Consider the following 27,493-nt stretch of genomic DNA (forward strand, 5'->3'; position numbering starts at 1 on the left):
TGTTTTTTAGACCTTTCACCATTTTTGTTGCTCTTCTCTGGACTTTCTCCAATTTGTCCACATCTTTCCTGAAATGTGGTGCCCAGAACTGGACACAATACTCCAGTTGAGGCCTAATCAGAACACAGTAGAGCAGAAGAATTACTTCTTGTGTCTTACTTACAACACTCCTGCTAATACATCCCAGAATGATGTTTGTTTTTTTTGCAACAGGGTTACACTGTTGACTCCACTATGACCCCCCAGATCCCCTTCTGCTGTACTCCTTCCTAGGCAGTCATTTTCCATTTTGTATTGTTCTTTCCTAAGTGGAGTACTTTGCATTTGTCCTTATTTAACTTCATCTTATTTACTTCAGACTATTTCTCAAGTTTGTCCAGTTCATTTTGAATTTTAATCTTATCCTCCAAAGCACTTGCAACCCCTCCCAGCTTGGTATCGTCCGCAAACTTTATAAGTGTACTCTGTATGCTCTAAATCATTGATGATGATATTGAACAGAACTGGACCCAGAACAGATCCCAGTGGGATCCCACTTGTTATGTCCTTCCAGCATGACTCCAATCTTGCAACATGTTTAACTTTAAACATTCTAGTAGTTTCACTGACTTCAATGGACTACTTCACAGGGTTAAAATTAAGCTTGTGCGTAAGTGTTTGCAAGATTGGAGCCTATAATTACAAAAAATGTTACATGGGGATTAAGAGAACAGACAAAAACCGCAATGCAACAAAAAACAATTCCAATGTGTTTGCCTGATTTAAGTCAAATAGTTTTATCTACTATTAAATGTAAAAACAAACAAGATGTTTTAAGCACAAAGTATATATTTATATCACATAAAACAACTGAAAAAGTATTACATAAAGAAAAATAATGTAACAGAATGTACTTAGGTACCTAACAGGCATGCTCTTACATCTAAAAAGTAACATTGATAACTATATATATATTTTTGACAAGGGTGCATTCAAGAGTTCTCTAACATAGAACATTTAAAATGTGGAGAGTACTTTTTCAAGATACAGAAAAACAAGTAATTATTTTAGACAGGCACACTGGCTATTTGTATAAAAACCATGCTTGCAAGTGAAAAGTCACTTTAGTACTAATTCACCAGATGTGCAAAAGCTATGTAAAGTGTTAATCATGTTGAAATTGTCTCTTCTTCTTTTGTATTGCTTCAGTTCCAACACTGATTGGTACAATTTTTGATCCATGTGATTTACTGACACTGTTGCCTATTCCAAAGCATTTGTCTGCCACGGTACTGCTAAAGCACAGTAGAGTTAACATGCCTCCTCTGTATTCTGAACACAGTATACTTAAATCTAGAAACTATAACATTAGGACAATGATTTTTGTTGTTTAAATATATACATCAATCAGTATAAAATACTACCCAAAACACTCTTATATGTCAAACAAATTTTAACCACTTCATCACTTCTGCTTTTGCAGAATAAAATCCAAATCAATTTCAATTGTCAACAGTACAGCATCTCTAAAGGTACATTCCCTAATAAATGAAAGAGAACGGAAATGTCTTAAAGTTGATTAAAGAATCACAAAACAGGTTTACTGTCACAGCAATTCAAGAATTCCCAGTTTGTCAGTACCTACCCCAGCAGTGCTACCCAAATATAGTATAAGCTATTTAGAGTTTTTACAATAAGAAAACATTCCAACATTAAAGCTATGAGAAACACATAAAAGCAAGGGAAAAAAACCCTTGACCTATGCTCATCAAAACGTTGAATTTCCTTGCTTTTGTGGTTTTATGTCAGACCATTCAATTTATTTTAAATAATGTAGTGTCTTTTAAAATATCGTCTGTTAAGTGGTGGAAGGAAAGAGGGAAGAACTCTTAATGGGAGTGTGAGATGCTCCTATAATCCCTGCTATGGACACAATTTACCGTTTCAAGGACTGTTTCTGTCATTGCGCATGTAAGTGGCCTACTAATCCGTGGACTATTGGTGTAATAGAATGTAACTGCTGTTAAGATGCCTCAGTGGGAATCAACATTTTAAAAACCATACTCTGCAACAATCCACATATGCTTTTGTAATTTCTGAGTACTAAAATCCTCATGAGAAATAGCAAATGTACGTACTTAGTGGCGATTTTTCACATCTCAATTTCTGTTGCTTTAATTTTTAAAGCAATTTTTAAAACTCCAGGACTAAAGAGTCCTTCTAGGTTAATAGTCTACACATTAATATAAAATACAGCCATTTTAAGTTTTTGGAGTACAGAAGAACTGAAAGACAATTCTTGTTTTTTTTTAATTTACTCCTATATCTTAAAAAATGGTCATGCCCTTTAAAACAATTTCTTTAAAAAAATTCCTTTCAGGCTGAGACTTTTCATACCAAGTTTCATACCTAAAATCTTTTTATGGTTCAGTTATAAACCCTTGAAAATAAGGACTTATAATGTGAATGCTGACAGACCCTCAAACCCTTAATTACAGAGGTACTAGCTGGTGCCACTATTTATTATCAAAAAATTACTTCATAGCTTATACTGAAAGTTTGATTCATGCTTGTTTTGTTCATTTAAAAATACTCTTTGGAAACTGTGTCAACTCCTGCAGATGTTTTAGTGTTACACCTTTTCCTGTTAAAATATAGGTAAGTCATATTCATCTCTACCCCTGCACTAAACTCTACTAACAGACACTTCATTACCTGCTCATGTCACCATCTAACACATATCTTTACAATCTTCTACACATAGTGTCCAGGGCTTATATTTCACCACACAGAACTAAATACTTATTTTGTTTAGGACAGTCTTCATTTTTTTTTTAGTGTTTTCATTACAGCAGAAAGTGAGATGACAATTTAGATTATTTTTCCATGCTAATTAAGGAAAGACTTTTCACTAAGTTGTCTCCCATCATGGACTTCACAATCTAAACTCACTGATTTAATCAAAATTAAAACCTAACCAAGAAATTACTTGTAACAGTCAATTAAAAACATGTAGTGTATGGTTTCCTGCTACTTTAAAAGGCATTATAAAAGCTTAGATAGGACACTGCATTCTCAAAGTGCTGCAACCAGATTCTAGTTTCAAATTCTTGGAAGTAGACATGAAAAATAAGCCACTGGTCATTTATTCTAATGATTACATTCAAAGCTAGCCTTTAAAAATAAAAGTTACCGGCAAAACATAAAACCATATGTACTCACTAGCTATTTAGCTAAAATAGACATTTTAGATATATAAAAAAAGCAGACAATTGAGACTTAAATAAGACTGTGAAATCAGAAAATGTAGATTTCACTGTTAAAAAAGAACACCTACAATTACATCCCAAGCTACAGCTATAATTAAATTCACTAACAAAACAAAACAGAAAACAAAACAAAAACTCCTCTAGTTTTTGACTGACAAAAGTTAGCCTAGAATATGTGGTAAAAATCAAAGTTGATATAAGTTTCTATATAAAATGACTCATGATTTACTATACCATAAAATAAGAACAAGAACATTCTGTTGCCTACCGAAAGAGCTAGCAGTAACAAATACTTAATGTCAAACAAACAGTCTTCAGCCCTCCTTTGAGCTATATCTGCAAATCAATATTGACTTCTTTTGACCAGATACATCTTTTTTGGGCTTTTCAGACCAGTAAGTTGTGTTTTACCACTTGCCACAGGCAGCAGAGGAGACAACTAGCTGAGCAAACTACAAGTGGCGACATGCAGATGTTAACTCACAAATCTGAGTCCTTAGATAAAATGATATGCAAGCGCATATTAGTACAAAAGGAATGGCATTTGTCATCCAAACAGGCTCATCATCCCCCTGCTCCCAACTGAACAGTAGTTGAAACAGCAATAGAAAAAGATCACAAAGATGTCTATTCTTCAGAGTCAACTGTGAGAGAGGTCAGCAATCTATAACAGCAGCGATGGACAAGGAAGAGCAAAATGTTGAATGAAAGAATCTTGTTGAATATTTGTTCGTTTATTTTTTCTGACCACAAACCAAAAGTATGCCACATTGGCTTGTTTTGAACTTCAGGCACAGATGTCTTATCTCCTTAGATCCTTCACAGATTTACAATGCAGTCTCCCTGAGGCCTCTATAACCAAGTAAGAAAACTCTCTTTATCTAGTTTGGTGGCTGCCAACACAGATTCCATGTCATTAAGGATGTCAGAACTCAAAGCCTCCTGCAGACTTGGCATTAGTTCCTCTCCTTCTATGTTCATCCCATCTCCTTCCAGTGTCCCAAGGTCCACGTTTGTCCCTGGAATGGCTTCAAGGTAATCTGGGAAACGGTTCTGATGGGAAGGTATGTTACTTTGGCTGATATCACCTAGTTATAACATAAAACAGACAGACATTAAACATACTGAAAGTATCAAACCAATACACTTAAGATAACAAATTAAGGGCTTAAATCCTGGTTGCCTTACTCATGCAATTGATCCCATTAATGGAAATCTGATTGCTCACATAAATCAAACAGTATTTAATTCTCAATGTACATAGAAAATTCCTCTAGTGTTTACCTTCCCAGTTGCCCAATGTTACCATACATCGATCTTTACAGTATTTGCTGTACATGTACAGTATTCTTATACTACATTCAAGAAAACCAATGGCATCTTGTAATAACTGAAAGGATAATACATAATTGAGCAAAGTAATACTCAAATATGAGTTTTTGTCCTCAGTCTAGGACAAGCAACATTACTCCAAAAGCTAATGCACACTCAATACACACATAACCATAAGATACCACTACAATTTAGGAGAGTTTCCCTTTAAGACAGAATCTTTGACTAATTTCTTACAAACAAGTTTGTGACAAACTGCACACCTTTTAAATCCTCCTAAGAGACAAGAGTTACGGAAAAGAATGCTGTAATTTTTCTGATCTGGTGCATATCCACAAGATAATGCTGTCAAGAATCTCTCAGCTTCCCTGAACTGCATGTTCCTTCTTGTGCACTAATGACTGAGCAAGCAAGAAAGACAAATATATTGGGGGGAGGGGGAGATAATACAAGGGAGAACCCTTGTATTATGGGTATAAAGAAAAACAGACCTGTATCCATTTCATCAACGCTGTTCAGGAAGTCATCAGGGGTTCTGGGTACACTATAACTGCTCATGCTGAGGCCACTGTCTGTGCTCTCATCTCTGGAGTGATATGTCCCACTACATTAAAAGAAAAGAAGTGAAATATGAAGGTAGAGCTTTTCAAAAATTAAAAACTGTAAAATGTGCACATTTTGGATCAGCTCAATGGCTTTGGTGAAAGTGTAACACGCTGCCATACTGAATCAGAATTAAAAGCTAACAGCTTGTCTATATGAGACAGCTGCAACAGTTTAACGGTATTAGTTTTAAAAATCTTTGCAGACATTCCTTTTTCTGCTTAAAAGTGAGTTTTTCAGTTTAGCTATAGTTTGCAAGGAATCTCATTAAGCTACTCTTTAAAAGTAGCAAGGTCCAAACTCACAAAAGGTACTTGGGCACCTAACCGTCCCACACCTAGGCACCTAAGTCCAAGTTTTAGGTTCCAGTGTGATCCACAAAACTCCTGCTTGGCTGCTTACTAACCACGTGGGCATCTAAAATTTTTGCAGTCAAAATTACGTAGGCATCTAAGTTTCCGCCTCTGGGCATGTGCATAGGCACCTGGATGCCTAGCATGAAGCAGCTGCTATCTCCTGACTAAGCCCCATAGCAATCCACAACTTGTGGCAAGATAGGTCTCCCACCTCTCAAGAGAGTGCTCTAACCACTGAGCTATGGGTAATTGTTATGTGGGTCTCCCACAATCTCTCCTAAGGAAGTTGTTCTACTTTAATTGTTTAACTGGAGCAGGGGGGCTGACACCTCGGCCTCCCACTTCTCAAGTGCCCGAACCACCAAGCTACAGTCTCTCTCTCTCTCTGGCTCAACCACCAAGGGCATGTCTACACTACAAACTTAAGCTGACATATGTTAGGTCAATTTACAGCCACTGTGGTAATTACCTCTCGTTATTAGCCTCTCATGGACGTGGAGTTATTATGTCAGTCCAGTAGGGCACTTACATGGGCAGGAGCAAGGCTGTAGCATGTACACAGACATAATTAGGTTAACGTAAGTTGTCTTAGGTTGATCTAACTCTGTAGTGTAGACCAAGCCCAAATATTCATTCACAGTGGAACATCTCCAACAGGAAAGATTAAGGGCCCCATGTCAGACTATTAACTCAGAGGGGGGGAACTGAACCCAGTTTTCCTACGTACCAACTGAATGCTGAAACCAGTGGGCCAAAAGTTATGAGGCGTCACCACGTCCTCTTCCAGGTATTTTGTGTGGCATGAGGCAGGCACTTAATTCTTTCTCACAAGAAATAACTAAGAAAGAAAGGGGTACCTGGTTGTCGATCACTAGCACACTGGGCTGCCGTGAGAGAGGCAGGGGCTGAGTCTCCTTAGGATCTCGCACTGGTTAGCTTAGGTGGTTTCCCACCTAGCATGATGGCTTTTGTGGAATGCATTCTTAGGCACCTATCCCTCCCATGCACTGTATTGGGAGCCTAGGTACCTAACTCAGGTGACATGGATTGCAAGGTTACTCCTGTGATTTTCTGGGTGTCTAAAAGTTAAGCGCTGTGACTCTCTGCATCACAACACATAAGTCCTTTTGTGGATCTGAGCCTGTGTGTCTACAGAGAGCTTTGTACTTGTTTAAACTAAATAAGTTTAAAAAACATACCTCTAATTAAAACTGGTTCAAATTTGTGTGTAGACAAGACTTAATCACAATATTTATCCCTTGTGTAGCACATTTTCATAGCATTGCACAATTATTAACTAAATAAAAGGACACTAACAATTTGGGGAAAAAAACAATTTTTTTTTTTGGTAGCCCAATATTACAAATGAAAGCCAAGGTTGTCTCTGCACATGCAATTTTCTAATTATCATCCACTACTGTGGGCATGGATCAGCATTCATGTCGCCTGTCCGATCAGTACCCAGCTTATGCAAGCTAATGATCCAATTAGCATATCAAACTTGACGATGAATCCTGGTCCCGTACCACCTGAGGCATGTTGCACATACCCTAAGGAGAAGACTGTGCTACCACCAATTCAGCTTCACTTTTCATAGCAACAGTGGTAGTACTAATGTAGATCAGCCACCGGTATTAAAACCACTTTAATCTGTTGAGAACAGGTCTTGGCATGGAGGTAAACAAACCAGGTGTTACTAGGGGCCTATTGACACTAGCTCTCCTATAGTTGCTGCTACCAGGGGGCACCAGGGAGAGCAGTAGGATGGTGGGAAGTTTTTAGAAAAATACTAGTGAAAACAAATACTGAAGTTACTATAACAGACAATGATTAGAGAAACAGACTAATTGTTCAGTTTGTTTACTTTCTGCATTTGACCAAGTACTACTTTGTACATAGTTAGATTTCCTGTTTACTTGTATTTTTGGTGACAAAACACATAGCAAGAATGCAGAAGATTTTCAAACCACTAACTTCATTCTGAATATTTATGATTTGTTTCCAATTTTCAAACCCGTATTTCTTCAGATTGTGGAAGCATAAAAACCAGAAATCAGTTAGCTGTCTTGATACTGATTTTTTCCAGTTTAAATAAATACTTGCACCCTAATGTAGTTTTTGTGCACAACTTGACGTAACATTCAGACACACACTAATCCTTCTGGTAATGCACCCATGATACATGTATGGCAGTAGTTGTCGTCATCTACTGACAAGCAGACATTGGATAGCTGACATCTGTTCAACCCCGGATGTAAGCAAAGTACTGTCAACAAGAAATACCAGATTGATTTATTGAAGACATTTTTGCCATACTATCAAGAAAACTCAACATTTTTATAGGATTATTGCTTAACAAAAAGCTTTTAATCTAGATTTTAAAACAGCATATTTGATTAACCATGCAGTATAGTAAATGTTTTTTCCCTTAAGCTGGCAGAAGTCAACTGTTCAAAGTAATAAATAGGCTTTTTAAAATGTCTGTGAAAAAATACCATTTCTATTTGTGGAGTGAAATGCTAGAGCTAGCACTGAACCTAAAATGAACTAAATCACACGAACAATGAAGCTTTCTTGGCTGCTGCGCTCATGCTTGGAACTGCCACCCTCTTCTCTTTCTTCAGATCACTCCTGAAAGCATACTTCCTCTGCCTTTTAACAGAAATCTCTTGAGATAATCACCATTCTAGACGGCCATACCACCTAATGGTATTGTGTGGGTCTAAACTTGTCTTACCTGAATTAGACTGGGTGCATCTCTGGAGAAGACACACTCTTTCTTGATGTTCATACAGAACAAAGCACAACATTGGGACTAATGAATATTACCATCAGCACCAATATAGAATCAAACAATTAAAATATTGGATTGCTGATGTTTTATGTATACAATAACAGAAGTTAAAAGGTGGAAAACACCTATTAAAGATGCATCTTTGCGTGCTCCATCTTAAAAGATTAAAACACTACAAAGCCCACAAACGCTAACCACTGCCATTAAAATTGTGTTCAGTGAAATGCTGAATTTAAATTTTTAAAAACTGCTCTAAGTTGGTGTCTTTCTCTGAGTCTCTCCTAGGATGTTCTGTATTTCAATCTATGTAGACTGCAAGCTCTTTGGGGCAGGGTCTTTTATGTCTTGTACAGAGAACAGCCTGATCTCCCTTACCAACATATTAGTTAGTATAAAATTGATTTATGTTTTTACTGAAAACCATCCTGAGTGTAAAATGCTCAATTCAGAACAGGAATTAGATTTAAGAAATTAAAAACTCTTAAACCAGGTATTCCAAGCCACATGTTACCGGTACACTCTCCTCGAGATAGATATGATAAGAATAGTTATAAAAAAGAATGTTTAACCCGGAAATACTTTGAAAATCTGCAACAGTTACAATCCTCCCCACCCCCAAGAAAAAAAAAGAAAAAGGTTCAAACAGCTCAATGGGGCTTTGATAAAATATGTTTTTGGAGCTGTGCCCAGCAAGGCTGTGGTTCTTTACAGCAGCAGACTACTTATTGGCTATTTTTTCTTCTTCAGGAAGTGTGAATTAAAGTCAGCTTAAAAGTTTGACTTTTCTAGCTTATAGCCATTTCAGATAAAAAATAATGCATGTGATGAATTCTAATTTAATGCATATGCACCAATATTATTTACTTTACAACATTTATAAATCCACAAACTGAATTACCATCATCAAAAAGCAGCAAGTAAAGTTGCCAAGGATTTTCACATATAAATATATAACAAGCATTTGAAACCAGGAACTATTTCTCTAAAGTCAAATAATGGATTTTGAATATGTGAAGATACGACCACCGAAGAATGAATCACAAAATACTGAAAGTTTCTCTGCACTGGCTACAATAACTATGCCTTCAAAAACAACAAAGAGTCCAGTGGCACCTTAAAGACTAACAGATTTATTTGGGCATAAGCTTTCACGGGTAAAAAACCACACCTGAAGAAGTGAGTTTTTTTACCCATGAAAGCTTACGCCCAAATAAATCTGTTAGTCTTTAAGGTGCCTCCGGACTCCTTGTTGTTTTTGTGGATACAGACTAACATGGCTACCCCCTGACACTGTATGCCTTCAAAGCAACCTTTTCATATCAGGAGAGGAAGCCGTGACCTACTTGGCAACTACAGCTAGTGCGGACAGACTTCTTAATCCATGGAAAATACCTGAGGGTCCACCATAGGAAGAGATCTCAGGCCCAAGAGATGGAAGAAGAAACAGCTAGGGGAATGAAGTGGGCTTGCTAGCTGAAGAGAAGGGGCATGCTCAGTCCCATCAGAGGAGAACTAGCTGGCTTTAAAAGATAGCTGGGATATCAGAAGGACTATGTGTCCGACAAAAATAGCAGAACTGGAAGGGAAGGTTGATGCAAGCATATGTAGAAGACAAATGAGCTGGTTGAAAGAATGACCCCCACCAAAAATTAGCTTGAAGAAAATAAGCAGTCCTTAACGCTCAACTCCTTACATAGTAAGCTCTGCTCCCTGAAAACAGATTCTGTGCCCTGGTGACTGAAGTGGTTTATGTATCTAGGAGTTCAGGAGGCCACTGCTGCTGGAGATTCACTGCAACATCCCTCCACTGCCACATTCTTTATGACCAAGGTAGGAAAAAATATTGGGCAAGAAGCCTGCACCAGGAGTTGGCAACTGCAGACACCATGGAGAAAAGGTACCAGGAGAAAGGAGCAAGAGCATCTTTCCTGCTTCGCCAGGAATTCTACCGATGACTTGTAATGGTCAGCTTCAGTCTGCAATCAGCAACTTCCTCTGCTACTCGCACTTGGCAACACCACCACCCTCTCATGGATTTACCAAAAACTCTCTTGCATTTAAATATTACCTCATAGCCACCGTATGGCAGTATACCCGAGGTATTCTGAGATCCACATGCTGGTTAAAATGTTAAGGTTCCAGTTGCTTGGTGATGGGTGTGAATATTAATTTCTAAACAAAACAACCCACCCTCCGTCCGTGACGTTATTGACACAGACACATACTGTGACCATACAGATCATTGTTGCAACCAGGGTCCTGTGGCTGCACCAGTTCTTATACAGAGGAGGCCAAGTGGGGTGTCTATGGAAAGGTTGTAGTTTGCAGGTTATGATTATGTTGTCTGTACGTGCGTATCACTTTTGTATTTGAAGTTATGAATATTGGCTATGTATTTGTTTGATTCTAAGCAGCCTCAGTGAAGCATTTGGTCAGCTTCTTGAGAAAGGACTAGTCTCATTAAGTGGCCAATCAAGAAACAAACACTTAACTGACAATGGACTTTTGGGAGATGCCAATTCACATCTGAGCTTTTCTGGGAACATTCGAACTAACATGTAAACAATGGTGTTGGCCTGCAAAAAGCTGAATCATTCATAGACATGTGACTTGCCCAGATGGCTACAAATTCCAGCTTGTTGCTGTGATCTTGCACAGGAGAACAAAGGGGTTTCTGCCCACAAGAGAAAGAATATAAAAGGCCCTGGAAACTGCTCCATTTTGTCCTCAGCTGGTTTAAAAGATAGCCTCTCCACCCCTGAAAGAAACTGGAACAATGGACAGTAACTACAGGGGTGTGAGTAATTGCTGGACCCAGACTAGGAAGGAGTCTAGTCTGTGAAAGAACCTTATTGGAACATCTCTGAGGGTGAGATTTACCTGCATTTAGTTCCCTATTGTATTAGGCTTAGACGTGCGTGTTTTTTTTTCTTTGCTTGGTAATTTACTTTGTTCTGTCTGTCATTATTTGGAATCCCTTAAATCCTACTTTTTATATTTAATAAAATCACTTTTTGCTTTTTAATTAACCCAGAGCAAGTAATCAATACCTGGGGGAGCAAAGAGCTGTGCATATCAGTGTTATAGAGGGCAAACAATTTATGAGTTTACTCTGTATACGCTTTATAAAGAGTAAAACAGATTTATTTGGGGTGGACCCCATTGGGAACTGGATATTTGTGTGCTGGAGACAGGAGCATGTCTTAAGCTGTTTTCAGTTAAGCCTGCAGGTTTTGGGGGATGTGGTTCAGACCTGGGTCTGTTTGCGCAGCAGGTTAGTGTGTCTGGCTCAACAAGATACAGTTCTGAAGTCCCAAGCTGCCAGGAAAAACGGGCTCAGAGGTAGTCTCAGCACATTAGGTGGTAGTCCCAAGGAGCTTTCTGTGATCCAACTCATCACACTGTCCTCCTGTGACATTTATTCCATAACAATGGAGGTATCCCGTACTTTATGCAGTAGTTAAGTGATTTAGTCCCAGGAATAAAATAAGGATTCCATTTTTTTTTTCTGGCACTTATAAACAGTTGGCAGAAACATCTCTTGCAGCTTGTCTGTTTGATAATTTTAAAGCATTAAAGACCAGAATGAAGCACCTGCAATCACGTAATCACACTGACTACCTACAAAGCCAGCTATTAACGTGGGCTCAAAACAGCAGCAGACTTTGTGGCTCTGTCCTCAATATGCAACGCTGTTTGGCAGGACGGCCTGTTTCTGAAAGCATCAAAAATATTGCCTTGCAGAACACTGTGCCTACTGACAGAACAGACCAACAGACCTCATCCACTGAGCAATGGGCTCCCACAGGAATCCGTCTTGGAACCTTCGTACTTGGATATTTATATCAGCAATACGCCATCAACCTAGTCACAGAAATATGGATATGCAGATGATGCCACTGTTGCCACTCAAACGGAATGCATACTCACAGAAGGTTTGAAAAAACTGAAAGTGTACTATTGGTTATGCTGACTCCAACCACACCTTCAAAAATGCTGCGTTCCACTTGAGTAACCAACATGCAAAGAAGCTCCGGAATGTCATCTTCTGCAACAACTCCAGCATGAGAATTTCCCAAAATATTTTGAAATAGTTCTGGATTGCACCCTCACATACTACCAACATCTGTAAAAGTTAGGCTGCCAATATAAAAAATATAATATAATCCACAAGCTAGCTGGGATCAGATGGGTATCAAGATGCTTAGCCCTTCTTTTCTCAGGAGCTGCATATACTGCATGTCAGTATGGGCAGGTGGCACAAATATGAAACCTGTCGACATGCAATTGGACATTGCTCTGAGAATTGTCACAGGAGTGTTGGAATCAATAATCAATAGTCTGGCTTCCCATCCTTGCGCATATCTTACCACTGTCTCTCTGAAGCAGCAGTAATAAGAGAATGCAACCGCACAACAACAAACACAGACTTGCCCATCTATGATGATCTCCAAGCACCACCCCTGTCCTCTCCTATGTCCAGGAGCCCCTTCTGACTGGTGTCCAAAGTTCTCAAAACCAAGACACCCCCACCAAAACAGTGGGGGTCAAGAATCAAGACCTGATTACGGATCCCACAGACCAACCACCTGGATTCAGCATGCTATATAAGATATAGATCACAGCAAATGGCATCAGAACTCCACATGAGCTTTGGAATTACTTAGTGTACAAACAGAAAATGAAGGACAGAATAATATGTGCAGGTGTGAACTGCTGCCCTCCAAGATCCTTCTGTAGAGGGACTGCCTCTATTCATTCCATTTCACCAGAAGTCAGAGTGGATGACAAACTTGGATGTCCACCTTTAATGTTGATTTGCAAGTTGTCATATGAAAGAAGAAGAAGAAAGTATTATTTAGGTGTGAATGGTGCTTTTCAGACAAAGTGAGAGGCCCCATTTGCTTACACTCTAAACAAGTTATGGTGTGATCTTTCACTGAAACTTATTGTCACTTATGCATCCTAATATACATATATATCTAAAAATGTGAGGACTTTGAGTGAAATTGGCTTTGTGTAGAGGGTCAGCACAAGACCTATGTACCATTTAAAGTCCTCAAAATACAGTAATTTGAGTACTTTACAGTGTGAGCTCAGGACTCAACTGCCAGCAATATGCAGACAGCACACAGCTTTACTTATTTTTCAAAACATATGATCATACCACTACCGTCAAGATAACCTAAGGTTTGGATACAACCAGCTTAAGGAGAAAGCAAGATAGATATTATGTTGGTAGGAGGAGGAAAATACTTTGAAGAGTTTGCAGCCACAGTGTAGTCTATCTTGGTTGATGGTACACACTCCCATTTGGTCAATTCAGTGTAGTTTAAGAATGCTCCTGAATCCTTCACTGAAGCTAAAGTCTCACATAACAGCCTGTGAGTAAAGCTCACATGCGATCCAAAAACAAAAGTGGGATGGGTCTGTAGTCAAGACTGGTATGCTATCCTCAGGTGCACCTTCAGAAGGCCTGCCTGACCTCGCTGGGATATCTATGAGAGCTTTACTGGGCAGCTGAGGCAGAAAGTAGGGACTGATGACATTTATAGCCCTTTCCCTTTCTTTTGTAGGGCTCCTGATTGGAAGGCACTGGAAATCTGGGAGGCTGCTGGGGCATTAAATGCTTCCTGGAGGCTCGGGGCATGTCAGGCCCAGGGAACGAAGTATGGCCCTTGAGTCTTTGAGGCCATGAAGCTTGAAGTCTGTTCAGAGAACGGAAAGGTACTCTCAAAGGGGAGTCCTCGGTGGACTGCTGCATCTTGTAAGAGAGGCCTGAAGACTAGAGCCACAAACAGTGCCTCATGGCAACCGCTGACACCATCGTTCTGGTTGCTGAGTCGGCCACCTTCAGAGCTGCCTGGAGGGAGGTCCTGGCTATCTTCTTGTCTTCCACCAGAATGGCCACGAACTCCTGCTTTGACTCCTGTGGCTGTAAGTTTTTAAACTTGGCTATCGAGTCCCACAGATTAAAATTGTACATCCCCAGCCGAGCCTGCTGAGATACGTAGCTGGAGGCTGCCACTGAATAAACCTTGTGTCTGAACAGGTCCAGTCTCTTAGCCTCTTTATTTTTGGGGTAGCGCTTGACTACCCTTGTCTGTCCTGCTTGTTTGCAGCCCAAACCACCAGGGACCCGGGGGAGGGGAGGGAGATGCGAATACAGGTACTCAACCACTAGCCTGTACATAGTATTTCTTCTCCACCATTTTTAAGGTAGGGGGCAGAGACGAAGGGGTCTGCCATAGCGCCCTGACAGGTCCCAACACTGCTTCATTAACGGGCAAGGTCACTCTTGAGAGAGCCACTGAAGCCAGGATATCAGAATAAGCTGTGCACAGACTCTTCAGCTTCTCAGCTTCCAGCTCCCATTTGTGGCGACTTGCTCCTGATGGACCGTGAGGTCATCTGGAGGGAATGGGTTACTAGGGTCTGTGACCACCTCATCCGTGGATACCGAGGAAAAGGCTAGTATTGGAGGAGGGGCTGCTTCTTTTTCCTTCACCTGTACCACTTCCACTGGGCCCACTTCTGAGACTTTGGTACTGGGGTTGGTACTGGAGTCAGGGTCCGGTGTTGGGTGGGATGAAACAGTGGCTCGCCTCTTGGACCCCACTGAGTATGAATGGCGGGAAGAGGGCACCAGCACTTGATGAAACCCCCACAGGTTTCAAGACTGTGACTGCATTTGCCAGTGGCCAATTGCCAACTGGGGCAGCCAGTATTGAAGTCCAGTGCATAGGTCGGTTACTGGTACTTCTTCAGCAGGGTGAAGGATTCCCCTCTAGACTCTGAAGAGGATCCCTCCCCTCAGATATTATGGGGTTGCTGTACCCGCTTCTGCCTATAGGCGGTGCTGGGGAGCCAATGACTGGGCGGAGACTGATACAGTGGAACCAAGAAGGGTTTTCCTCTGGGCGGTACTATGATGGCCCCTTGATACTTTCTGTCCCCAGCAGCTCTGACTGGCAGGGGCCTTTAGTGGATGGGGAGGGACATCAGATCCTTTTCTGCCTGAAAAGCCTCCAGGGTCAAAGAGGCCTGAAGCCGCAAGGTCCCATGACTGCTCCTGGGAGTCAGGGTGGGTGCTCTAGGTGAAGTCACTGGAGCCAGCAGTGCATCTGGGGAGGACAAGTGGCCTACCGCAGATCTCACCATGCTAGTCATTCTGCTTTTTCCTCTTCAGCTCCGGAAAGCACCCTCTCTCAGTGAGCTGTTTCTTATGCTTCTTCTTCGGCACCGGGAATGGAGAATGGTGCCAGGAAGAGCACAGTGTTGCGGCAGCACTTCACATGGAAGCCAAAGGGCTCAGTGTCAGTTCGCAGAAGCTCAGCTCCGAGGCTAATCTGAGGGCTGCCTCCATGAGTACAACCTTCAGATGAATGTCTTTGAGTGCACGGTCTGAAGCCCCTGCAGATCTGGCTTCTCCTTAACGCAAGTTTCCCTGAGGCACTTTAGATAGCTAGAGTGCAGGTCACTCACTGCCATAGGCTTGCTGCAGGAGGCACATGGCTTGAAGCCCAGAGACCGGAGCATGCCCAGCCCCTGGGACAAAAGTCCCTCGATGACAGGGACCACTATTCACACTACATACACTACAGTAAGAAAGAACTCTTGATCATAAGCCGGTTCATTTATAAGCCGACCCCTTCAAGATGGATAAGTAAAAATGGAAAATCTTTATAACCCATTCATAAGCCGACCCTATCATTCAGGGTTCAGCAAACTCTGGTTCCCGGGCCATGAGGATAAGCCGCTGGTGGGCCGAGATGGTTTGTTTAACTCAAGCGTCTGCAGGTACGGAGATAAACCTCAGTAAACAAAGTGTCCTGGTGCACCAACTGCTTACCCTGACAGGCCAGGACAGCAACTGGTGGGGAAATTTTTTTGTGGGGAGTAGCTGGGAGTCAGGAGAGTAACCCCTGTGACTACCCCCCACATGACCTCACCCTAGCCCAGGACTCCTGCACTCTCCCCATCCAATCCCTTCCCACTTTATCTGGGGAAGGCCATGGAAGGATGTCTCTGACCTGGCTAGAGCTGCTCTGGCAGGCTGGGCAGCGCGGTCGCAGCCTGCTCCGGCGGACCAGACCGGGTGGCACAGCTGCAGCATGTTCCAGTGGGCTGGGCTGGGCAGCACGACAGCAGCGTGCAGCCTACCAGCCCTGGAGATGCAGCTGCTTCGGAGGCTAGGGGGAGAGCAGCGTGGCACAAGTGGAGAGAGACTCTGGCCCCACCTCTTCCCTTCTGGCTCTGCTGCCTCTCCTTGCTCCCCCTGTTGGGGGGAGAGGCTGTGTCCCATCTCACCCTCTCTATACTTGTTCATAAGCCAACCCCTTTCTCTGGTGCTTCCTTTTTTTTTTTTACTAAAAAAATTCAGCTTATGAACAAGTATATATGGAATAACACTAACTACAAAAACAATATGCTACAAAGTCCAAACCACTGGGAAAGAAGCATTGCAAGAGCAAGAGGGATCGTTCCAAGCAACCATCATGGGTAGTAAGAAGGAACTGAGAGGGTGTGGAGCTAGTGGCATCCCTTATACTGGCACATATGCACGTGGCTCCAGGGAGCACCAGAGCTGGTTCTACGGATAGCACTAAGGGAAAAATCTCCGACAACTGCATGTGGTGGACACACCCTAGCATGGAATGGACATGAGCAAGCTCTTGAAGAACAATAAGAAGTTAGACATCCTTTCAGTATTAAACCTAAGGTTTTTGTTTTTCTAAAGGATATGAAATAAGGTCAGGTTAAAAAATAGGGATGAGCATATTATTTTGCTGCATGGAAACACAGAGTATGTTTGGAATATCTACTTTTACAAAGGAGACCAAAGTTTAATTTTAAAGGAGATTTTAAAAAAACATTGATAAGCTCATGTGTACACAAAGTTATTACATTAAGAAGTCATTTTCTCATAAATTTTGTTCAGTAGGTGATGAACTGGTTTGTTAGTTTAGAAAGTTGACAGAAACCACGCTATGATAAAAACTTGTGGCAAAAGTCTAGATGCTTGATGCTTCTGAGAATAATACAGCCTTTGAAATCCCCTATTCATAGATTCCAGAAGGGACCACTGTGATCATCTAATCTGACTTCCTGCCTAACACAGGCCACAGAACTTCGCCAAATTAATTCTTAGAGCATATCTATTAGAAAAACATCCACGCTTGATTTAAAAATTGTCAGTGATGCAGAATCTACCACAACCCTTGGTAAAATGTCCAGTGGTTAATTACCCTCATAGTCAAAAATGTATGCCTTATTTCCAGTACAAGTTTGTCTAACTTCAACTTCCAGCCATGACTGTGTTATACCTTTCCTTCCTAGACTGAAGAGCCATTATCAAATATTTGTTCCTCATATAGGTACCTATAGTCTCTAATCACGTTGTCCTTCAATCTTCTCTCCGTTAAACTAAATAGATAGACTCCAGGAGCTCAATTACTAGAAGACAGGTTTTCTAATCTTTTAATCAATCTTGGGCTCTTCTCTGAACCCTCTCGAATTTTTCAACCTCTTCCTTGAATTGTGAACCCCAGAACTGGACACACACTTCTTGCAATGGTTGCACCAGTGCCAAATACAGAGGTAAAATAACTGTACTCCTCCTCATGACTTTCCTGTTTATGCATGCAAGGGTCGCATTAGTCCTTTACGCAACAGTGTTATAGTGGGAGCTCATATGACCCCCAAATCCCTTTCAGTCACTCCTTCCCAGGAGACAGTCCCCTATCCTGGAACTATGGCCCACGTTCTTTGTTCCTAGACACATATTTAGCCATATTAAAGTACATACTGTTTGTTTGTGCCCAGTTTATCAAACGATACAACACGTTCTGTATTAGTGATCTGATCTCTTCATTATTTACCACTCCCCTAACTTTTGTATTATTTGCAAACTTTATCAGTGAGGATTTTGTGTTTTCTTTCAGATCATTGATAAGAATAATAAATAATGTAGTGCCAAGCCTGATCCTTGAAGGACCCCCACTGGAAACAAATCCACTTCATAATGATTCTCTTTTATATTGTGAGACCAGCTTAATGTTGTACTATGCTAGGTTTTTTGTTAAATCAAAATGTTGTGTTACCAAGTCAAACACCTTACAAAAGTCTAGATATATTCCATGAACACTAGTACCTTATCAACAAACTTGTAATATCACCATCAAGTTAGTCTGACAGGATCCATTTTCCATAAACCCACGTTGATTGGCATGAATAAAATTACCCACCTTTAATCCTCTATTAATCTAGTCCCATATCAATTGCGCCATTATTTTGCCCAGGATTGATGTCAGACTGACAGGCCTATAACTACTAGGTCATCTCCTTTACCCCCTTTTTAATATTAGCACATTAGCTTTCTTCCAGTCTTCTGGAACTAAATTTGTGGATCCAAGTTATCTGGACCTACTGATGTAAAAATGTCTAACTTTCAGTAGTTGCTGTTTAATGTCCTCATGAGATACTACTGGAATGGAAACTGTGTTATCATATGATAGCACTACATCATCTGTTTTTTCCTCAAATATAGAACAGAAATATTTATTGAACACTTCTACTTTTGGTGCAGTATTATTGATAATTCTACCATTTCAATCTACTACTGGATCAGTGACATTATCAGGATGCTTTTTGTTCATAATATACTCTAAAAATTCCTCCTTATTTTCCTTAAATCTGCTAGACACAGATTTCTCCTTTCTTCATTGATACTTTGCCTAAACACAATCCAACATGCCAACTCCTTGAACAAACAAATGAACTTTAAACAATATGGTATTTAAAATAAATCCCACCACTGTTTCTGGCACTAATCCTATTTCAGCGAAAATATTGCCAAGCTAAATACCCTATGTGAAAAAACTTTAAAATTAACCTCCAAGTGTAGTCGTAAATGTGCCTCACAGTTCATTTGATCTCATAGCAAGCTATTCACAAGCTCTTCTGAGTCAGTAATTATAAGATGACTGTTAGTCAACAGACTATGCATAGGGAAACATGTTACGACTTTGAATAAGAATCCTTTCTACAAGTCTGAACAGTTTACTTCCTCCCAGAGGAGATAGCTTTTAATCCTTAACTTTTACTTCACTTGCCATTTAAGGAAAGATTCAATTACAGCTGTAGTTTCTGGCACAGACAGATGTTCAAAATAAACTATTACACATACTAAACAGAATCTTAATTTTTTTCAGTAGCTACTCCTACAAACCTGTTAAGAAAGGGATCGGAACTATTTGTAGTCATTGTTCTCAGGTCTTGAGCCATTCCAGGAGATGACACTGGATTTTGAGAGCCACCATCTTGTTCCATAGTTGGAAGTTGGCTACGGAGAGCTAACTCCTGAAAAAACAAGAAATGAGCACATTAATAAATTCAATGCGATGTTTCAGGCACATCATCAGCATTTCAGGGTATAAGTGAATACACGTCTCTGTAGTTATTAGATGTCTAAAGTCAAAGGAAGAATCCCCATTCTGCTCAATACATTAAAGAGAATTCAAGCTCAGGCTATTTCTCCAATTATTACAATGACTTAACTGTAACTATTAATATAAGTAAATAAATTGTTGTTTGACACCACCCACATGCAAACTAAAATCCAATTACCAATAGAAGTGGTTGAAAACAACGTAATCAAAGAATTTTACACTCTCTTTTTTGGGAATTTTTACGAACAGACTGATTTCTCATAACTGTTGAAATAATTACTTCAAATGAATAAATTTTGGCCTAAATTTGTTTGTAAACTGTTCATTGAGTGCTTTTGTTATTCACTATTTATTGCTGTGTGATTGGTCACTTTAAATCACATTGAACTGTTTCTTTATTGGATGATTGATGCTATAATGAGGGACAGAGTGTGATCAAATGAGAAAGCCTTGATTCTCTAAGGGAAAGGGTGGGATCAGTTGTGGAGTTAAGAGGAGGTAGGTTAATAAGATTAATGAATCTTTAGAACATGTAGACTTATTCCTTTCTGGGTCTCTTGAGCCGGACTTTGCATGAGGTATCACTTGTGGGGGGTGGAGGTGGAGAGGAAGAAGGGGAATCAGTCTGGCAGTAGTTCTCACACTGTGGGTCATGACTCCATTTTAATGGGGTCGCCAGGGCTGGCGTTAGACTGGCTGAGGCCCAAAGTCGAAGCCTGAGCCCCACTGCTCAGGGCTGAAGCCTGTGCCCCACCCCACGGCTCAGGCTTTGGCTTCAGCCCTGGGCAGCAGGGCTCAGGTTACAGGCCCCCTGCCCAGCGATGAAGCTGCATTTACACAAGGATTTCAGTTGTGCAGGGTGTGGCTAGATATTCCTCTGTCTTATTTAATTGCCTCTTTGCCAGGGCTCTGGTAAGGGGTTTTGTTTAACTGTGGTCTCGGCAATTGTCCCTTTTCATGTATCTACCAAGTACATTTGATTGAATTTACTAGTCTAAAATGTTCTGCCACTCCTCATTTCACATTGTCACAAGCAAACTTGTGGTGTAGACACATATGTTCACTCTGAACTGGAATGGAGGCTGGTGGATCTCCGGAATAGCCTCCATGTCTGAGATCTAAGTAGCAGCCGTTTCTGTGGTACTGTGCTAAACAGTGCTCCATATACAACCATGAACTAAAATAATATTTTACTTAAAGGCTCTGGTCACAGACACACAGTCAGCATCACCATCTGATTTAATATTTAAAAAACCAACCAAACAAGAAAACTAGTCTCAGATGTCCTTCGCAAAAGCTAATGGTGCTAAAGTGACAGGAAAGAAGACCAGATTTCATCTCTACATTGGCTGAAGAATCAATATAAAATTGAAAGGAGTAAAGAAAAAAGGAAAAAAACAGTTAACACAGCTTTATTGATTTTAAAAAAAGGAACTCTGTCCTTGTTTTTTCTTGAGAAGTCTAACGGTAGTGGGGACTAAGCCTCCTTTGCCATTTGGTCAAAAAAAGAGTGGCTGTAACTGCAACATGAATATCTGAGAAGTATTCAGCTGCAGGAACTCTCACATCTGACTGAAGAGATCAGCAAAGCATTTTATCAAAAAAAGATGAATTAATACAGGAAAAGATGGATACATGGACCTCTGTTTTGCCTATCCGGAGGTACCATCTACAGCAGGGGTAGGCAACTTATGGCACGAGTCCCGAAGGCAGCACGCGAGCTGATTTTCAGTGGCACTCAGACTGCCCGGACACCAGTCTGGGGGCGAGGTCTGCATTTTAATTTAATTTTAAATGAAGCCTCTTAAACATTTTTGAAACATTATTTACTTTACATACAACAATAGTTTAGTTATATATTATAGACTTATAGAAAGAGACCTTCTAAAAACGTTAAAATGTATTACTGGCGTGCAAAACCTTAACTTAGAATAAATGAAGACTCGGCACAGCACTTCTGAAAGGTTGCTGACCCCTGATCTACAGAGTAACTGAAGCTTGTATTTAGTCAGTAAGTATTTCCCCCTTGATTCAACTACACCTCATTTCCAAAAGTGTGAGCATTGTATCACATTTAGTGAAGTGTGGACATAAACTGATTGCACTGAAGTTACTGTGTCAAAGAGCTCCTGTGTCTACATACCAGCACTTCCCATTGAGGAAAGAGGAATATTAGACCCTTACTCCACATTTCTTGAAATCTGCTAAGATTTACCAGTGTTAGAACAAGTATTAATTACTTACAGGCTGATGAGAAAATATATTATTTATTTATATATTATTTATATTCATGCTTAAAAAACGGCTCTTTATTTTGAACTATCTGACCTTTTAGATGCAAAAATACAAGTCTGACAAAATTCTGGCTGAGATTACTATGGCTTGATCTCTTCCTATTTTTGTAACTATGTCAAGCTTTTCTAACTACCTTTGGGAAAATAAAGGCTTAAAACTCACTATGTTAATATAAAATTCTAATTTTGGATATTATTTACAAGACCAAAATGATCTGTCAACTCCTTAGATAAAGTTACTTTAAAAAAAAATGAGGTCAGTATTCTGTAACTTATCCAGCTGGTCTTTTTCAAGTTTGTTTATTTTACAGTTACACAAGTTTTTAACAGCTTCACTGGATAGTCAAAGTGTATAATTTGTTCAAAATGGAGCTTAGAAAACTGACTCTTTTAAATGAGCCTTTTCCTTTTAGTTTCATCATACTTTTTACATGAGTAGAGTTGTTTTAATAATTCATTTCTTGGTTTGTTGACAGTTCCAAACAAGTTTGGGTCAGACTAAGCAAAATTTTTCAGAATTTTCAGCAAATTAAAAATTTCAGAAAAAAAAGTTTTGATTTTGGGCATGTTTGTTTTAATGAAAGCAAAGGAAATATGGACACACAGGATTAGATTCCCCAAATCTAGGAGGAAGTGATGGTTACATTGCTCCTTTATACCCAACAGTCCGGCAATTAGAACACTCTCTTGGAATGTGGGATACCTGGATTTGAATTCCTACTCTGGAGCAAATCCCCTCCTCAGATGAGTACCCTTACCACCAGGCTATTGGCTACTCGGGGATGGAAGGGGGGGAGGAGGGTGCCTCTCTCACATTGAAGCTATTCCACTTTGTATAACTAAATAAATATTCATTAGAACAGTGACTTGAACCCAGGCATATTCCCCCATCCCAGTGAACGCCATAATCAACTGTCACTCTCGCTCTGCTCTCACTGGCCCAATTGAATAATTATTTATACAGAGTGGAACAGCTTCAAGAAGAGAGACAGAGGCAACCCCACCCTAGAATAACCAATACCCTGGGGGTTAGGATGCTCACCTGGGAGAGAGACCTAGGTCTCTCACATGCCAGATGACTACCTTAACCACTGTGCTATTGAGTATAAGAAGATGCAGACATCTCCTCTTTGATTCTGAGAATAGCACCCAAGTCCCACTCTAGTAGTTACACCACATATCAAGGTTTAAGAGTCTCCTATTGCCTCTCAGCAAACACACAGACACGTCTTTTATCTCAAGCAATAAAGGCTCATGTCTTCAGATGCACAATTTGGGTTCAATCCTCATTGACAACCTGACTAGATGGGGTCCATTAATCATTTATATACACACCAAGGCCTATACTCCAGCTATAATAAGAAAACCAGAAATTAATTAAGACTAAACTGCATTAGAGAAATCAACCCCTTTGTTTCAGGATATAAACAAAGTTTTATAATATTGGTGAAAAATTTCAGGCTCAATCCTGCATCAGATCCTGTTGGAAGGCACAATCAGGGGTTCATGCTAGTGCCTCTGTTTTCAAGATCAGACCCTTACTCATTAATGCATAACATTTAGTAATCTGCAATGGGTCACCCATTAATTTCACTCTGTCTTTCAGTCTCTCAGTTGCTTGCTGTTAGTTTTAACTAGAAAAGCTGTTTTCTCAAATCTTTATGAGAATTCAGTAATAACTTTGCCCCTGCTCAGCCAGTAAGTTGTCTTAATATACTGCTGATTCTACATACAGACAGTTATCACAAAAAAAGTTTATTTTCAACATGTTTGCTTAACACTTTGTATGCACAAGCCACATAGGTTACAAAATTCAATTGCAAAATATGAATGGAATATTCAAAATGGCCTCTGATCTAAGAACTGTGGAAGAACTGTAATTTCCATAGATCTGCACTAACTTTAGACTATTGATTAATATGCAGCCTGTTGACTTGAATTGCTTTTGCAGGTGTTCTAGTCTTTTAAAAAGACAAAAGCTCCTCTAATACCAGTGTCCCTTACAACATCTGTTGCATTATTTTTGGGGCTTAATTGGAATAACATCTGAGTGTTGGGTAGACTGCAGTGAAAGTAGGGAAAGATTATTTTACAAAATACTTAGTGAATAAATTTTACTATGGCTGAAAACAGCACTATTAAAGGACAGTAACATCAAGATGTGTGTTACCTCTCTGCGGGTGCGCATGTGCTCCTGGAACTGGAAATTCATCAACAGCAGTGCCTTTTAGTCAACACCTGTACCAGACACCTCCTCATGCTCCCAACTGAGGGTATAATGCAGACCAAACACCGCTCCAGTTCCTGCTCTACTGCGAATCCAAAGAGGACCTGAGCAAAGGGAATGAGGGTGGAATGTCAATACCCACAGGGACCATAAATCTTGAAGAAACTCCATTTCCTAGAGGGTAAGTAACCTTCCTTTCTTCTTACAGTGCTGATTTGCAGGGGTATTCACTATGGATGAGTCCAAAACAGTGTTTCAATTAGAAGGTGGGTGTGAGGAAGTATGATGCACCACAGACTGGAGGATCACTAAATTAAAGGAAGCATCTCCAGCTGAAGCCTGAACTAGTGTGTAATGCCGGGTGAAGGTCTGAATGGAGCCTCAAGCTGCACGCTCTCTCTCTCTCTCTCTCTCTCTAAATATATATATAATCAGAGGGATTCCCTGCAGAGAAGCCACTGAGGCTCCTTATACTCTAATCAAATGGGCCCTGATGAGGGGGTTTTCTATAAGATCATAAAAAGGAAGACCTAGGTGGAAATCCATTCAGAGTCTTTGAGAAAAAGATAGCATTCCCTTTCATTCTTTCAGCAATAGTGATGAATAACCTTGGAGACTTCCAAAAAGGTTTTGTCCTGTGTAAGTAGAAGACCAGAGTCCTGTGTATATTAAGGGAGTGGGGCTTCCAGTCCTCCAAGCTATCTACATTCATAGATAGATGTAAAGGGAGCAGGAGGTTCAAGGTTCAAATAGCAAGCTCGTAAAAGTGGAAAGGATGAGTCTCAGCTTTATAAGTGGGGACAGGTTTACATTATGACGGTCACCGTAGTGAGATGGGTGAAAACAGTGCAGTTCTTCACCGGAGGATGTAAGGCATTAATAGCTGCCAGATGTACTGTTAGGGAACTGATAAACAGGTCAGATGTCTTCAGTGAGAGAAGATATCCAGAATTAGAGGGATTCCCAATTTCTCAGGAGGTAAGTGGTGCTGCTGACACCACAGGGAGAATCGCTTCCAACTGGTGGCATAGCAATTCCTTGCAGAGAATGGATCCTATAACCAGTCTTGCCCTATGTTCCTTGTCCATCTAAAAACCACACTGTCAGAAAGAGGAAAGCTGGACTGAGGTGGATGGTCTTGCCCTCGTTCTGAGACAGTAGGTAAGGAAATGGCTGAAGGTGAATGCATGGGTAAGAGGCCAACTATAGGACAGTGGTGAATCAGAATAGTCTCCACTACCAGGAAGCTATCAGGATCACTGCTGCTTTGTCCAGCTTGATCATCCTGAGGATGCAAGGTACCAAAGGTATGGGAGGGAAGGAATACATCAGCAGGTCCAACCACTGCACGAGGAAGGCATCCCTTCTGGAGCTGAAGTCTTGAGTAGCTAAGGAACAATATACTGGCGACTTTTTGTTCTGCCTGATAATTCACTATGCGGAATAATACGTCAGCCAAGGAGAAATTCTTCTTGCCAGAAAGATTCAGTCTCATGTATTTGTCCAGAGAGGATGACCTGGACTGGAGCAGTCTACTCTGCTCTGTTACTGCCTGGACCACTAATGAGTTGGGATTAGGGCTGGAAAAACAAATATTCTGCTCCCTTTGAGTGAACAAAGTACTTTTTCCTCAGTCCTCTGAGCCATATGCCACATTTTGTTAGTGGGCTCCATAGGACCTCATTGTTGGGAAGGGCCAGCTTAGCGGGAGCTGTAGCCTAGACGATGTCCAGGAGTTGGTGGGTAGGTTCCTGAACCTCCTCTAGCAAGATCTGAAGAGTCAGCAATCCTCCTTAGGAGGTCTAGCTACTGCTTGTAATCTTCTGGAGGTAAGGGATATGCTGGTATCAGTACTTCATCTGGGGAGAACAAGAAGTGCTGGTGGTGGATCTTGCAGTTCAGATTGCTCCTAATCAGTCAAAGGTTCCTGCAAGAACTGTGGCTCCTCTCTGGTGCCTGAAAATATGGATCTTAGCAGCCCAGATATATCCAGTGGCCAAAATCATATGAATATGGAGGTGGGTACACTGATCCATTGACAAACAGCGTGGCTCGCCATGAGACAAAGACATCCAGGTAACTCTGGAAGCTCCGGCCAGGACAATGGTTCTTTGCAAGTTTGCTGTTGATACCCGATCACTTTTGGCTGACGAACAGGAGTCATCAGCCTCAAATGCTGGGGCTGACAGCACCAGATGACCCGACTTCGATGCACCAGGGACAGGAGCTTGTAAGTGGTGCACCAACGGTGCTAGGGCTTCCATCTAATGGTTGGAGCTCAGGACCAATGAACGTCACATTGATGGAGCTGGGATGTTTCTCAGAAGAATCAGATGTGAGAAGATTGGAGCTTCTGGATCTATAAAATTTCTAGATGCTCGAGAAGCCTATCAAATTCTCATTGGAGGAGAGCTAGTAGGTGTTGTGGGTTTAAACCAGACCTGCTCATGCCATCTTGGAAGCGGTGGACTTGCTGGATTGGTACCGCTCATGTAGATGAAGAACAGTCCCCTCCATGTCTGCTTAGTGCTGGAGTTGAACTTCACCTCAGAGTAAAATTTTGAGACACTAATTGCTCCTGGCACCATAGGAAGTGGCCTTTCTTCTTTGTGAGCTCCAGACGCACCCGATCCAGGGCACGAAATCCCATGTGAGCATTTGTAAGGTGATTTATTCCTCTTTTTATGAAGGTTTACCCTTTCCTTCCTCGTGCCTTTGTTTAGAAGAGTGCTTGGGTATGGAGGAAACTGAGCATAGTGAGGTATCTGCATGTGGGTGGTGGGGGTGTGTGAAAACCCCAAGTTTATCTAAAACAACTGAAGCTGGTAACTATTAGAAACTTTTAAAAACTAGAAAAGAAATAAAACTTGTAAACTACTGTAAAAACTGTTTAAAAACTATGTACAACTATTGTTTCTAGACATGCATCAGAGGCAAGGACAGAGAGTTCCGATGTGGACCATGGGGTAATGAGAAGAAACTGAAGATGTAGTCAGTCCGCCCCGTCCTTTATTGCCACAGATGGAAGCATGAGGCAAGCCAGAGTGCATGCATGGACCAACAGATACACCTCTACCTCGATACAATGCTGTCCTCAGGAGCCAAAAAATCTTACCGTGTTATAGGTGAAACTGCGTTATAACCAACTTGCTTTGATCTACCGGAGTGCGTAGCCCCGCCCCCCCGGAG

At 40.9% G+C, this 27,493-nt stretch overlaps 1 protein-coding gene across 8 annotated transcripts in view; it reads right to left on the reverse strand.

Moving 5' to 3' along the window:
- Positions 1-810: 810 nt before the first annotated feature.
- Positions 811-27,493, reverse strand: part of YAP1 (Yes1 associated transcriptional regulator) — a 167,394-nt gene continuing 140,711 nt past the window's right edge. For all 8 annotated transcript variants that reach the window (XM_032762878.2, XM_032762871.2, XM_032762872.2 and 5 more), the window contains 3 exons: positions 19,564-19,694; positions 5,072-5,184; positions 811-4,336 (listed from right to left, as the gene is read on the reverse strand). In XM_032762878.2, coding sequence (XP_032618769.1) covers positions 4,101-4,336; positions 5,072-5,184; positions 19,564-19,694 — 480 coding nt within the window. In that variant the 3' untranslated portion in view covers positions 811-4,100. The remainder of the gene's footprint in view (positions 4,337-5,071; positions 5,185-19,563; positions 19,695-27,493) is intronic.

This window comes from Chelonoidis abingdonii, chromosome 1, assembly GCF_003597395.2.
Source record: "Chelonoidis abingdonii isolate Lonesome George chromosome 1, CheloAbing_2.0, whole genome shotgun sequence".
Classification (NCBI taxonomy): domain Eukaryota; kingdom Metazoa; phylum Chordata; order Testudines; family Testudinidae; genus Chelonoidis; species Chelonoidis abingdonii.